This window comes from Fukomys damarensis, unplaced genomic scaffold, assembly GCF_012274545.1.
Source record: "Fukomys damarensis isolate Sample0158 unplaced genomic scaffold, DMR_v1.0_HiC HiC_scaffold_12, whole genome shotgun sequence".
In the NCBI taxonomy this organism is placed as follows: Eukaryota; Metazoa; Chordata; class Mammalia; order Rodentia; family Bathyergidae; genus Fukomys; species Fukomys damarensis.
Genome location: NW_022900924.1, coordinates 4,209,569 through 4,224,737, shown reverse-complemented (window position 1 = coordinate 4,224,737; position 15,169 = coordinate 4,209,569). Strand labels below are relative to the sequence as shown.

At 50.1% G+C, this 15,169-nt stretch overlaps 1 protein-coding gene across 2 annotated transcripts in view; it reads right to left on the bottom strand.

The window, feature by feature from the left end:
* Positions 1-271: 271 nt before the first annotated feature.
* Sec14l2 (SEC14 like lipid binding 2) overlaps positions 272-15,169 on the bottom strand; it is a 22,320-nt gene continuing 7,422 nt past the window's right edge. For both annotated transcript variants that reach the window (XM_010603783.3, XM_010603784.3), the window contains exons 4-12: positions 14,928-14,987; positions 14,507-14,695; positions 11,991-12,086; positions 11,781-11,841; positions 10,946-11,029; positions 7,673-7,779; positions 7,448-7,587; positions 7,139-7,308; positions 272-1,632 (exon numbers count right to left, since the gene is read on the bottom strand). In XM_010603783.3, the coding sequence (XP_010602085.1) occupies positions 1,502-1,632; positions 7,139-7,308; positions 7,448-7,587; positions 7,673-7,779; positions 10,946-11,029; positions 11,781-11,841; positions 11,991-12,086; positions 14,507-14,695; positions 14,928-14,987 (1,038 nt within the window). In that variant the 3' untranslated portion in view covers positions 272-1,501. The remainder of the gene's footprint in view (positions 1,633-7,138; positions 7,309-7,447; positions 7,588-7,672; positions 7,780-10,945; positions 11,030-11,780; positions 11,842-11,990; positions 12,087-14,506; positions 14,696-14,927; positions 14,988-15,169) is intronic.

Below are 15,169 nucleotides of genomic sequence, written 5' to 3'. Positions count from 1 at the left end.
ACCCGCCGGCTAGGGAGGAGCCGAGGGGGCGGGGCCTCCGCCCTCACCGTGACGGCGGTCGGGAGCGCGCTTCACGGACTGAGCAAAGATGGCGGACGCCAGCCTACGAAATGGCCCAATCGGGAGGCAGGCGGTAAGCGGTCCCCTCGGGAAAAGTCGCGCGAGAGGACGCGGTTCGAGGGTTGCGCATGCGCCTCGTCGGCGAGAAGACCCCAGGGCCCTCCTGGGGAGTTGAGGTTGGGGACCAGGAGATTCGGACGTTGAGTTCCACTCCTTGTGCACTGAACGTTGCTTTATTCATTGGTCAATTTTGCTAACAGAGCATTGTAAGCCAAGGCCAGGATGTCCTAACGAGCGGTCTGACTGGAGCCGCCTGCGCGGTCTTCGCTCCCTCGGGTCTGCGTCAGGCCCCGTCCCTTCCCCGAACCCCCTCCGCGTCAAGGACTGCGGCCGTCCCCAGCCCCTGGCTCGTCCAGATGCCGGCCAGGTCCTCTGGCCGCCGGCCCTGTCAGCGGCTCATCCTGGCTGTCTCCACTCACAAGCAAGAGGAATCCACTGCGCCTGTTCGTGCACCTCCCAGAGATGGGACTGTTAAGGCCTCGTTCGGGAAGCCGGTTGCTGGGCGCTGCTTGAGGCTGACTAGGAGATGCTCAGAGTACCACTGCCTTGATCCCATCATTTCCGTCTCGGGTGCCCCCGCGGACGGTTACGTAACGGGAGGCTAGTGGCACCAAGAAATGGATCGCCATCCCCCGCCTCCTACCTCCTAGCCCCGTCCGTGAACTGTGGTCCCCAGAGATAATGACTCTTGTGCTTTTTTTGTTGTTGTTCGTATGTTTGTATTGGAGAACAGCGGCTGGCTACCAGAGTCCCAGGAAGCCCTGACTCACTGACAATCTTTAATAATTAAAGGCAGCCCAGAAGTTGCTGAAGTTCTCAAGGTGAGAGAGAGGCTGCCCGTCTACCTTCCAATGGGAAGATCTGTGCTGACTTGGGCCACTCCTGAAACTTGGTGAAAGCCAAAACATACCTCAGCCTCGATAATAAAAAAAAAAAGTTTGGAAAGCTTCTAGTCCCCACCGTGGTTCTAGCAACCTTGCTTCCTCTTATTACCATCTGAACTTCCACGTTCACTGGGGAGCAAGTTTCTCCTCTGCAGCTGGCTTCCCTGAAGGTCCCACACTCTCCCCGTTTTTCTTATTTCTTCCCTGCCGCTGCCCAGTGCCACCCTACTCCCTGCCTCAGCTGTCACCGGAAAGGGAAAGTTGACAGGGTCTTCAGGACAGATTCTATCACATTCCAGCCCTTGAGGACTCCCTGGTAATTTGAGAAGCAAGGAGACCCACTCCAGCTACTGGCCTCTTCCTAATTCTGATGCAAAAAGTTCCCAGATCCAGCCAGAAATCTACCCTCCAGCGCAGTTTCTGTGGGCCGCAGGGTTGTAGAAAAATGACTGCTACAAGGAAAACGATCCTGGCGGCCAGGCCTAGAGGGGGAGGCATTATTTCGAGGTCTCTGCCCCCAGCTGATTCATCTTCTCTTCTGAGGCTTTGTCTGGAAGCAAGACCTCCACAGTGAAACTGACCTTCTTGGCATGAATGAAGCTGTAGGTGTTGTCAAACCGCAGGACATCTAAGGGGAGGCAGAAGACCAGACATTCAGGTGGTTCTGACAGAACACTCGGGGATAGCAGTTTCTACTGACTGAGCAAGGCAGACGGTGGTATAAGCTACCTTCTTAAACCTGGTCTAGTTCTGGGCCTTCTAAAACTTAGCCTAGCTCCAGTGACAAGGTGCTCCTGTGAAAAGCACATGACACAGAGTATGTGAAGTGCCAGCTGAATGACAGAACAATATCTATAGCAATTTGGGAGGACAGGGCCCCTTAGAGCAAAACTGCCTTTTCACACAAGGTAAAGTTTGACCTGGGCTATGAGGGGGGCGTAGAATTAGTAAGCAACAGCAGTAGTTATAATAGTAGTAGTAATAATAATAGCTACTTAGGTGTTGCAGCACTGGCTTGGTAATCTATATAATCGCATTCTTCCTCAGCATTAGCTTTGTTTTACTTTCGATGAAAAAGAAGTCTCTCCTGTCACTCAGCGAGAAAAGATGAAGCTAGAATTTCCTTGTGGTCTGCATTCTTGCCTTTGACCCGATTGACCTGGACCTTGGGAAGCCCAGTCTTGTTCAGCTTCTGGGAAAAGGTAAAATGTGCAATCTTTGGGAATACGGAATTTTTTTTTAATGGTAGCGGAGATCAAACTCTGGTCCTTGTGCTTGCGAAGCAGGCGGTGACACCACTGAATTAAATCCCAGCCCACTACTTGTCTGTTTATAATATGTTCTCTTTGATGGTGACAGTGCCTCGGAGGGAAAGTTTTTCTCAAATTCTATGAATTTTAGCCACAGACTTCTCTCCAGCATACACTGAGTGACAGACACAATTCCTGTGAATGTACCCGTGTGTGTATACTGTTTTTTCAGTAATGTGGTACTTCCAAAGAGACAGAAGGTAACTGCTAGGATAGACTACACCTGTTAGCAGTCATTTCTTCCAAAACGTGGAAGTAAGAAGTAGGTATGCAGTTGGCAGAGAGAGCTTTACCAAGCTTTGGCAATGGAACAGACTTGCTTTTTAGCTAACCCTGTTTCTCTGAGAAGCTGTTCCATTTCAGTTAAAATGCCCCTTCAAGAGAACTAAACAAGAGCAGGGCGTGGTGGCTCATGCCTGTAATCCCAGCACTGGGGAGGCTGAGGCAGGAGGATCGCAAAGGAAACCAGCCTGGGCCACACAGTGAGTTCAAAAAACCAGAAAAAAGAGAGAGAGAGAGAGAGAACTAAACATGAAAACAAAAATGCTAGCTCTGCTCTTTCCCTGTGCTGGTCTTCTCTGCTTTTCCCAGCCAAAAACAAAACAAAACAAAACAAAACAAAACCCACCTGTATATTTAACCTGAGACTTCACCTTTCGCCTTTTCTGACCCTGGATAAAATGCACAGCTTAGAACACCCATTAGTGTCAGCCCTGTTTTTTCTCTACTGCAGAGGTCCTAAGGGACCAGCAGTCCTCCTGGAAAGAGCGAAGCTTTCTCTCTTTGCCTGGACCACAGAACCTTGGCAACCAGAGGCAGTCTTGGTAAAGACCCAGTCCTTTGGTCTCCTTAGACCAAGTACCAGGATTGTGATGATTTTGCCTGAGATATTCTGCCCTCAGAAACAAGGAAGGGGTTAGAGGCACAGGCCCCAGGGAAGTGGAGTCACTGCAACTCTACAGTCTGATGGCTCTTGTTTGGATTTGTTTTGTTTGATTTTGAGACAAGGCCTTGTTTTGTTTGGTACCAGGAATCAAACTCAGGACCTTGTGCTTGCAAGGCAGGGGCTGGAACCACTGAGCTAAATCCCCGGCCCATCCCCTGCTCTAAGAAGGAAAGTCAAATCTCTTTTTTTTTTTTCCAGTACCGAGGATTGAACTTGGGACCTTTTGCTTACCAAGCAGTCATGTCGCACCACTGAGCTACAATCCCTGGCCCAGTCAAATCTAATTATTATTTATTTATTTATTTATTTAGGTACTGGGGATTGAACTCAGGACCTTGTACTTTCGAGGCAGGTGGCAGCACTACTGAGCTAAATGCCCAGCCTGTTAAATCTCATTCTTTGGCTGGGGGTTGAGACAGGGTCTCACTATGTAGTTGAGACTGACCTGGAACTCACTATGTAGCCCAGACTGGTCTCAAACTCACGATCCTCCTGCCTCACCCTCCCGAGTGCTGGGATTACAGGTGTGTGCCACCATGCCCAGCTCCTCAAATCTAATTCTCAAAAGACACCTGTTGCAAACACTCAGAGAAGTTGGTAGCAAGGCTGGACTTCCTCAGGAGCAGGCCTCCTTGTTCCCGCTGGACTCCTTCCACCCCGGCCCTGTCTTGCAGCACCTTGTCACCTTTCTGCAGGGTTTTGGTTCTGCAGGTTTCCTAGTGGACAGACCTTAGCTCTTTTCTCAGAATCTTTCCATTCCATACTCAGGCCCTCAGTAGATATTAGGGGAGAGAAAAACAGTGAAATCAATTTAACTTTGGTCCCCTCCTTGGTAAATTAGTACACTTGGACAAAGACTGGAAGCCAGAAGGTTCCAGGGCTCCTGCCACTGGGGCTGGTGTACCCAGAGATTAAATCCCACCCCCGGGTGATCGTGTTGTACCACACAGCAGGTCACCTGGGTCTCCAAGGGCATTGCCGTCTCACAGGTGAACTTGGGGGAAAAGGGGTGGATGGGGTGGCCTGACTCTTCCCGTCCTGGGAATGAGCAACAAGCAGATCACAAGTGGGTTAAAAAAAAAGGAAGTTATTGTCAGGAAGGTATGCAAGGGGAGCTAAAATAATTTTGGGATTTGCAAACCGGAGGCGAATTATGTTCAAAGGTTCGTGGCTGTCATCCCACAGATATTAAGGACGCGAGAGGGAGTAGATGAAGCTATAAAAATGGGTTGGGGCCCTCCTGGTGACTCCATGACCTTGGGGAAGTTACTTCTCTGGTCTGGGTGTCCACTCTGTCCTTTGTCACATCAAAGACAGATGTCCTGGTCACCTCTAGGACAGTCTGGGCCCGAGTTCCCACACTGGGACTCCAGGAGTCTCTGGCGTCTTGTGTTGTGTACACAGATTACTTTGTGGGAGAGAGAACGCCCTTTCCTGTTCCTTAAAAAAAGAAATTCGTGGTGGTTCCACCGCCTGCCTCACAAGTGCAAGGACCCAAATTCGATCCCTGGTACCAAAAAAAAAAAAAAAAAAAAATCCCAAATACATAAATCAATTCGGTCTTCCATGTACAAAGTGGGTGACAGTGTCTGAGCTGGTTGCTAAGCCTCGCTCTTGCTGAAGCTTACAGCGTAGGCCTTCTCCCCAGGGACCCGGCTCCCCAGAGAGAAAACTCACCCTCCCTGGGAAGCCGCGCTGTGCCGCAGAGCATCTGTGGGGAGGGGGCGGGAGAGAGTGACAGGTGCTGGGTTGTGAGGGAGGAGGCTGAATTCCAGCTTGGGTGATGGTGTGGACAAGCGCGGAGCTGAGACATTCGTGGGGCTGGTTCAGATGGGCCAGTGATGCCTCAGACCTGGGGTCCAGGGCTTCTCCCGTCCTGCAGCACCATCTCCAGGATGGCCTGTGCCCTCCACTCACTCTCACTACTGATGGTGGTCGCCACGTATTGAGTGCCGGCTCTTTGCCAGGCGTGACACCACATAAGTGCCTTGAGACCGTGGCCTGTGTAGTCACTGGGTAACCCTTAAGGGCTCCATTGTAGCAATCAGAAAACTGAAATTCAAAGAGGTAAGGTCGCTTGCCTAAGGCCAGGCAACTAGTCAATAGTCTGGTCCAACTTCCTTCTGATAAAAAAGGCGGGGTGGCAGCTTTCCTTGGTTTTCCATCCCCAATCCTCTGGTGCTGTCAGAAAGGAAACTGGAAATTCGACTGGCAGGCATGGGTATGTGCACATGCTCGTACGCACGTGTGTGTGTGTGTGTGTGTGTGTGTGTGTGTGTGTGTGTATGTGTGTGTGTACATGTGCCTGATTGTTCTACTTATAAATGTGATGAATTATCAGTATAATGTGTATCGTGTGCAGAAATGAAAGCCCTCTAAGAGCATTCTACCACCCATGAGATAATTACGGTTCAGGGTTAACACAGACATTCTGGGAGGCTGAGGCAGAAGGAGTTCAAGTTCTAGCCCAGCTTGGGAAACTTAACAGTTTAGTGAGACCTTGTGTAAAAATCTAAAAAGAGGGCCGGGGATTTAGCTCAGTGGTTCCAGTGCCTGCTTTGTAAGCACAAGGACCCGAGTTCGATCCCCAGCATCAAAACATAAAATTAAAATTAAAATCTAAAAAGAGCTGGAGATGTAGCTCAGTTTGAAGACCCTGCGTTCAATCCCCAGTACCACGTATACACAAAAAAGGAATAGATTCCTGAGAATTCTTTTAGTGTACACACTTTTTTTTCTTGGTTTTTGAGACAGGGTCTCGATATGTAGCCCAGGCTAGTCTTGAACTCACTAGAGTTCTAGCCTCAAACTCGTGGCGATCCCCCTGCCTCAGCCTCCTCAGCACTGACATTACAGGTACACAATTTTTTTAAAAAACAAAGTTAAATATATTACATATACTGTGTTTCATGTTTATTTGTTCAATGTCTATCTGACATTTTACATATCAACTTATTCTCTTTAATGACAACAGTATTCCATTGTATGGATGAACTCTATTTTTAACAAGACCTGACTGCCATTTGGTTTACTGCCAGTTTTTCAGAAACCATCCTTGTCCCTCTGTCTTTGTATAACTATTTCTGTAGGATACATTTCCAGAAGTAGAACTTCTTTTTGTTTTTTTGGTACTGGGGATCGAACTCGGGTCCTTGCACTTGCAAAGCAGGCGGCAGAACCACTCAGCTAAATCCCCAGCCCTAGAACTTCTGAGTCAAAGGGAATTTTAATCAATATCATAAAGTCAAGTGAGGTTAAACACTTTTTCAAGTGTGTATTTGCCATTCTGATTTCTTCATGTGCAAACTTTCTGTTTACATTCTGTGCCCATTGTTTGGTCAACATGGAGATGCGTGACACTCAGAGAGGTCAAGGCTGGTTTTCTTGTTTTTTGTTTTTGTAGTGCTGGGGATTGAACCCAGGGCTGCAGGCATAGTAGGCGAGTGCTCTACCACTGAGCCACATCCCCGCCCAAAGCTGGTCCCTTTTCAGCACGCTGTTCACACCCTGTGATCCCTACACCCAGGCAGCCAAGTCTACCTCTGGTTCATGAGGAAGGAGCATCCCCAGGACACATCTGGTCACAGTCACAGACCCAGTCAGACCTGGACCTGAAGGCAGAGGCCCTAGGCCTGCCTCCTGCTGTGCCTCACCTGTACATTAGCCTGCCGGGCCCTACTGTTAACTACCTGGGTCGCCCTGAGCAAGTCACTGCACTTCTCCAAGCTTACCCTTCTATGCCAAGAAAGGGCTGAAAACTGGCAAGGGTTCCGCTTCTAGGTCTAACACCAAGAGCCCAAACCCATGGAGGAAGAGGGGCCTCCCGGTCAGAACGCTGAACAGGGACTTCAAGGTGTTGCCAAAACAAAGATACTTACAGATGCCAGGGTCGCTGCACGTAAGGGTCCCGTCCTCAGGGACCAGATGGGAATTGTACCTCTGGCTGGGCAGCACCTCCGTCATCTCCCCTGCCCGCTGCCGCTCCCCCATCTTGGTCTTCAGGAAAATCCCGAAACCGACGTCTGCTCCCTCTGACATAAACTGCCACCTGCGGGTCACGTGAGCCCATTTAGCTGTCCTTCCGTCTGTACACGTGCGTCTCTGGGGCACCAAGGCCTCTTCCACCCTTCCCACCCGTGGCACCTAAGAATGAAAGGTTCAGGTCTCAGGGGAGGGCCGGGTCCTACCTGAGCACACAGCCGGGGAAGAGAATTTCATACTCCACTTGGTGGGAGGAGCCCCGGGCAATCTGCACGCTGTGTTCATACTGCTGCTTCACCTGGTCTCGCACGTAATACTTCTTGGGGATGTCGCCCCCATAGTTGATCTAGAAGCAGAGCGCGGATGAGCTGGGCTGGCTGTGCCTTTTCAGCAGGCTGCCCCGCTCACCTCCAGCCTCTTGTGGCCCATACCTTAGATTTGCACTTGGGGTTTCCATCCGGGTCAGTCATGGTACCTCCGTACTCCACAGGCAACTGGTCAGGGCTGACATGCCTCAGTAAAACCTCCTTCCAGTTTGCTAGGCAGGACGGAAATGTCACCATTAGGCACGATTTCACCACATCCCTGGTCGTCTACACTGAAGGAGCAAAACCTATGCCTGTTGCTTCCCCTCAACAAGGGCCATTAGGAGCATGAAACACATACATAACTGTGCAGGGAGGTTGGTAAGAGCCATCACCCAGAGGATGGCCCTCCCTGGACCAGGACTCAGGAGACCTGGGTTGCTTTCCTTGCCTCTGGCCAGCTAAGTAACTTTAGGAAATCACTTCATCTTGAGCTAGTTCTTCCTGCCCTATAGGGTAACAGTGGGAGGGAAATGAACTTAGAATAACGGAGAAGGCTTTGTAAACTGCAGGCACTACACTCACTATGTTACCTATCGCCCCCAGTAAGGTGGTGAATACAAGCCGGAGGAAGACAAAAAAGCAGGGGAGTTCCATGCAGAGGGAACAGCGTGTGTGACAGGCAGGAAGGCCTGAATCTGAGGGTCTGTCCTGGTCAGACCAGACTCTGACCTTTTCCCTGCACCCAACTGTGCTCAGCTGTCACTCTGTGAATGCATACATCCCTGCAGTGAGCCCTTAAGTGGGTTCCTTTGGCTTTACTCCGACCCGAGCCTCATTTCTGCGTCTGTCGTCTTGGGCGATCTAGCTGCTTTTTGTAACCAAGCCTTCCTGGGCAGGAGAGTTCGACTCCGGTACATTCAGTGCCAAAAGCACTTCTTCACCAGTTCACATTGGTAAGGAAAGATCAGCCAAGTACAATATTTTGGCACAGGAACCTTTCATGATAGGCACCAGCCCCAAGCCATGAAGGACTTACTTCCCAGCGTCCTCCTGCAGTGCTAGCTGGAAACCCACATACACTGTCCAGAACACGCCTGTCCTCAGATTTTTAGGGACCCAAGACCATGCAACTCCCGAGAACACAGTATCTGTGGTTTTGGGGTAATTTAAGCTAAACTCCAGTGACCAGCTCAGAGTAAATGTCATCCCTCCGTGGTTGAAAGAGTGTTAGGTGTGGGTAGAAGAACAGACTGAACCTCCTACGTAGCTTGGCTGCCAGGAAACCAAAGCATCTCATGCACATGGTGGGTGGTAGCAGTAGAAAAACCAAAAATCATAAAAACCTTTTTTTGGTCTGATTTTTTTTTTTTCTCTTCCCCCAGCTCAGCTGGAGAGTTGGGATCGGGCCAGGAAGATCCTTCCCATCTTACAGACAGGATAACTGAGACAGCAAGAAGCAAAATCTAAACCAGGCAGCCGGGTGTGGTGGCGCACGCCTGTAATCCCAGCACTCGGGAGGCTGAGGCAGGAGGATCGCTGTGAGTTCGAGACCAGCCTGGGCTACATAGTGAGTTCCAGGTCAGTCTCAACTACACAGTGAGACCCTGTCTCAAAAAAAACAAACAAAAAAAAAACCTAAGCCAGGCCTGGTGACATACACCTGGAACACTAGCACTCTGCAGGCTGAGGCAGGAGGATTGTGAGTCCAAAGGCAGCCTCTCGGCTACATAGCAAATTCAAGGCCCAGACTAGGCAGAAAGACCCTGTCGAGAGAAGCGGGTAGGGAGGGAGAAAATCTGTCTGTACGAACCTAGGACCAAAACCCAGAAGTCATGAACTCCCCTGGTAACATCATGCCACACTCCCGTCTTGGAAAATCACCCTTCAACATGTCACCCACGGGTGAACATTCAGAAACCTCAGAACACCTATTACCTACGCCTGGTCTGACTCCACGGGGAGCAAGCAGCAAGCCTCCAACCTGCCCACCCCGATCTACCTTTCTACCCTTCTCCTCCACTCCACTTCCTGCTCCAGCAGAACAGCACTGCCTGTCCCCGGCGGGCTCGATCGCTGTTTGTCCTCCTCGTGGTTTGGGGTCCTCCCTACTTCTCTACCTATCTACGCCTGGTGACCTGCGTCCCTGGGGGGCCCCTCGTCTCCAGAACTTGGACATTTCCCCTGGGATTCGGCCTCTGCTCTTCCCTGGGAAATCTCTGCTCCCAGGGTTTTGGCTGCTGCCTTTATTGGGTCACCCCAAATCTCCAGGCTGGAGCTCTCTCCTAAGCTTCAGGCTCATGCGTTCCCAGCACCTGTAGGTCTTGTTAAACTGCTCACCCTCGAGCCGCATTCACCAGTTTTCCCACTTTGAACCCCGGCGTCATGATCTTCTCAGTCACTCGGGCCGGGTACCAAGGAGCCACGCTAGCGTTCTCTCTCTCCCCTGGCTCCTACATTCCGTCAACTGAGTTCTGTTGTTCTACTTCCTAGTTAGGTCATAAATCTAAGGCATGGCAACAGCGGGCAAACCGCTTTCTCCCCTTTAGGATTTGGCCAGTAGAACATCTCAGTTTAAAATCTGATCTCGGCACCGCCCCGCCAAGAGCTCCTCCCTGGTCCCTGGAGCACGGAGAGCCTTGTCACAGCTTCTCAGCATGGTGCCCCGAGTTCTCCTCAGCCTCCCTGTACAGCTTCTCGAGCTGGATCCTGCCCTGAATTCCATGACAGATGCCCGTGCCAAACTGGGAAGTCTTTGCTCAGTGATCCTCTTTCTGCCAAGGAGCTTCCCTGCCTTGTTCCATGCGACCGACTCTTACTTATCCCACACCACAGAGGTTAGGTAGGCATCGCCCCTCCCAGCTCGGAGCTCCCAGGAACTTCATGGGTCCCTTTCTTCCATTAACTATATTACACTGATAAATATCCGTGCCTCCCTTTCCTGAGAGCTCCGCAAGAGGCTCTGTCTTATTCATCTTTGTCATCACGGCACCTGGCCCAAGGCCTGGCACAGAGAAGGTGCCTGTCACAGAAAGCCGCACCTGATTCCCCCACCCAGCAGCAACCTTGCTCCTGTGACTTCTGTGGCACTTTTCAATGCTCCTCCTAGTGTCCTCTAGCTCCTATCTCTGCTTTTTCTCTCTGGGTCGTCTCTCTCGCATAAAACTGCAAGCTCCTTAAGAACAAGGACTGGAGTTGCGATCTCATCTTGGAACCCACCATGGTGAGCTTAGTGCTTGCTTGTAGAATGGTCTTCTCAGGAAGGCAGAGAGGAGGGCTTCAGCTTTGCAACTTGTTCCTGGGTCCCCTTGCTAACAAACCAGCAGAGGGAGCCTTTGTCCTAGCAGTCACGGTTACACCGCTAAAGCCCAAACTGGGGAAGGAGTCTAAGCCACTCACCCCCCAGGACCATGATCTTCTTGCGAGTGTCCTCACTCAGGAAGGGTTTGATGAGGTTATAGGCCACAGGAAACAGCCTGGGAGCTGGAAGAGAGGTCAGGCCACACGAGGGCAGAAGCACCAGTCAATCAGTCCCTAGCACTGTCATCCCAGCCCGCTCATCCACCTACCCACTGCCACCCAGCAGTGCCCCCTCCCTAGGTTGAGTCACACACTCCTTGGTGCTGTGGAGAGCACATCAGCAGTTCAGGGTGTGAGGTTGAGCATGGCACCTGGTTTTTTTTTGGTTTGGTTTTCGTGGGGGCGGGTATTTGTTAGTAGTAAGGGCCGCCTTCTCACTGAGCTACATCCCCAGTCCTTTTTTCTTTTTTTTTTGGTTTTTTGAGACAGGGTCTCACTATGTAGTTGAGACTGACCTGGAACTCACTATGTAGCCCAGGCTGGTCTCGAACTCACAGCGATCCTCCTGCCTCAGCCTCCTGAGTACTGGGGCCAGCCCACTTTTAATTTTGGGATCAAACATGGGATCCACCTGCCTCAGCCTCCCAGAGTTCTGGGATTACCACATGTGCCACTATGCCTGGCCACAATACCCGTCCAACTTTCCCATCTGTACAGTGGGACAGGCCAAGGATCTCTTCCTATGTCCTTTGGCTAGACGGCTTAAAGGAGGCAACAAACTCTAAAAACTGCGTTGTAAAGCGACACTGTCTGACTTCACGATATACTAAGCTCCTCCTTTGGCTGACTTATTTTACTCTCCACAGTCTGGCCCAACTAATATTTTTGGTTCTTCTTTCCCACCTGGCCTTGTTACAGAAAATCCCCAACTTACCTTTAACAATAAAAAGATGCTTCATTGTTTCAGGATAATTTTCCTCGAACATGCAGAGAAACTGTAGAAACAAAATCACTCTGGTCCAGCAGGCTAAGGCCCCTGTGCCAGGGAGGGAGACCCAGCTTCCTCCCGGCTAGAATTCACCCCCATCACTGCACGGTCACACAGGGCAGCCTGGCCAAGGGGCCCCTCCCCACCGCCGCTTACCTCTCCATAGGCTTCTATTGCAGGCTTCCAGAGATGCTTAAGGCCAAGGCCTTCGCAGTCATAAATTATGGTGATGGTCTCTATTTTCTTCCCCAACTGTAGGCAACAGACAGTGGGAAGTCACTCACGCTAGTCTGTCCCATTACAGAAGCCCCGCCTATTTCAGGACCAGTGCTGGTTGCCCCATACCTACAGCCCAGGCCCAGAGTTCCCCAGGTGGAGAGAACCACTGATAATCAACCTGAATATAATAGTAGCCTAGCCAAGTTGTTCCTCCATGTTTTTATCCTCTAAGTGACGAGGGGGGATCCAGATTACATCTGAGCTTGCCTCTCCTGCAGGGTGGCCCTCCTCTTCCTCTGAATCACTTTGTGCTCTGTGAGCAGCATTTGGGCCTGAGCTGCTTCTCTCTCAACCCAGATGCTCTGCCCAATCTAAGACCTGAAGGGTATGAATAGTCAAGTGCTCCTGCATCCCTGAGGTCTCTTGACCGCCCTGCATCTCTTGAGTTCTCTGCACACAGGAGCCTTTCTTCTTAAAGGTGACACTGTTTAAAAAAAAAAAAAAAGTCCCCGGACTTTATTATATTGTTTCACTTAATCTTTTTTTTGGGGGGGTACCAGGGATCGAACTTGGGTCCTTGAGCTTGTGAGGCAGGCGGTGGAACCACTGAGCTAAATCCTGGGCCCCTCACTTAATCTTTTTGTTTGTTTGTTTTTGAGACAGGGACTATGTAATCCACCTGGCCTTGAACTCCTGGCGGCCCTCCTGCTTCAGCCTCCTGAATTCTGGGATTACAGGCATGCACCACCTTAACTGGCCTACTTCACTAAATCTTTACAACTGCTGAGAAGAAGGCAAGAAGGCCAGGGTAGCAACTCCATCTTGTTCCTCTTTCTCAGTAAGGGAATAATACGCTGTCCTAATCTCTCTTGAATACGAAGTTAGAGAAACACAGAATATGAGCTCATCTACCAATTTTACCCCAATACTTGCTCAAATGGGTTGGTCCATAACAGGGCCTCAGTGGTCCCAAATGAGGAAAACAATAATAATGTAGTTTTTTATAAAGTTATTCCTTTTTTGTTTGTTTGTTTTTTGAGACAGGGTCTCACTATGTGGTTCAGACTGACCTGGAACTCACTATGTAGCCCATGCTGGTCTCGAACTCACAGTGATCCTCCTGCCTCAGCCTCCCGAGTGTTGGAATTACAGGCATGTGCTACCATGCCCGGCTGCTACTCCATTTTTTAAAAAGTGATTTGGTGGGCTGGGGATTTAGCTCAGTGGTTCCGCCACCTGCCTCACAAGCACAAAGACCTGAGTTCGATCCCCGGTACCAAAAATAAATAAATGATAAAAAGTGATTTGAGGGCCAGGGATTTAGTTTGGTGGTTCCGGCACCTGCCTCACAAGCACAAGGACCCCAGTTCAATCCCTGGTACCAAAAAAAAAAGTGATTTGGGCTGGGGCTTTAGCTCAATGATTCCTCCTCCTGCTTCACAAACACAAGATCCCAAGTTTGATCTTTTCTTTTTCTTTTTTTTTTTTTGGTATTAAGGATCGAATTCAGGACCTTGCACTTGCAAGGCAGGCCTGGTGCCACAGAGCTAAATCCCTGGCCCCGAATCTATTCCATTTAAAAGAACTGCCTTGGGCCGGGGATTTAGCTCAGCGGTTCGGTGGCCTGCCTTGCAAGCACAAGGACCCGAATTCAATCCCTGATACCCAAAAAAACAAAAAACAAAAAAAGAACTGCCTTTTACTCTGAGATTATGCCACTCTTATCGTTTGAGGTATTAATTACGGCAGTAATAGATGGACATTCTAGGTCCTAGCTTAGCAAAATACAAGTTTGGCAGGTAGTTACATAGGTCAGTGGTAAAGCACTTGCTTAGTGTGCTTAAAGCCCTGTTTCAATCCCTAGCACCACAAAAGAAAAAACAGGCAAGATCATGTCAGACTCTAAAACTTTTCAATTTTATAAAAATCTAGGGGCTGGGGATTTAGCTCAATGGTGCTGCCGCCTGCCTCACAAGTGCAAGGTCCTGAGTTCAATTCCCGGTAACAAAAAAAAAAAAAAAAAATCTAAAAGTCAGTTGAAGATGGTGGGAAGAGGGGAAAAAGAAGGAAGATACATCATGTTCAGGTACAAATTCCCTATGATGAATGTGATCATTATGTATCTAAAATGTATCAATAAAGGTTTTGCTTTAAAAAATATATCTAGCCGGGCATGGTGGCGCACGCCTGTAATCCCGGCACTCAGGAGGCTGAGGCAGGAGGATCACTGTGAGTCCGAGACCAGCCTGGGCTACATAGTGAGTTCCAGGTCAGTCTCAACCACATAGTGAGACCCTGTCTCAAAACAAACAAACAAAGAAACAAACAAAAAATATATATATATAAAGTCTGGGCCTCAGCCCAAAACTTACGCTTTCATCCCTTAATAACATCTCTGCCTCTGCTTGAAGACCCCCAGCACAACTCACTCCTCAGCACAGCAATCTACCCACCTTTGTGGTCTGACGGGCACACTCCTGCAGAAGCAGCTCGCAGTCCCGCATCTTGGTCCTGAGCAGGTCCTGCTTGGTGGCTGAGAACAGCAGACCCTTGGCATCCAGAGGCCCAATGATATCGTACCAGACCGGGCAGCCATCCAGGTCATAGCCGCACATGCCCCCCGACAAGTACTGCTGGATCACCTGGGCACAACGGAGAGGAAGGACCTGGTGGGCAGGCCCAGCGCATCCATGCCCTCCCTGGATCACCGCGCAGTGCTCCGGGTTCTCCCGCCACAACCCTGCCCCGGGTGCCATCAGAGCTCCCACAGCATGGTCAGACTTGTTCTCTGAGGGCCCCAATCCAATAGACCCAGGACACTGGCTGTGGATCTAATAGTGCAGCATAGGGATGGGCAGGATCATTTGTCCTCACCTCTGGAGGCTGCCAGCTAATGATGTTATCAATGTCCTTTTGCTTTCGGAACTCCACATGCTGCAAACACAGAGAGACTTATTTTATTTTTTGAGTCAGGGTCTTGCTTTGTAGTTCCGGCTGGCCTTGAACTCACTATGTAGCCCAGGCTTGCTTCAAATTCATAGCAATCAGGGGCTAGGGATTTAGCTCAGTGGTGCTGCTGTCTGCCTCACAAGCACGAGGTCCTAAATTCAATCCCC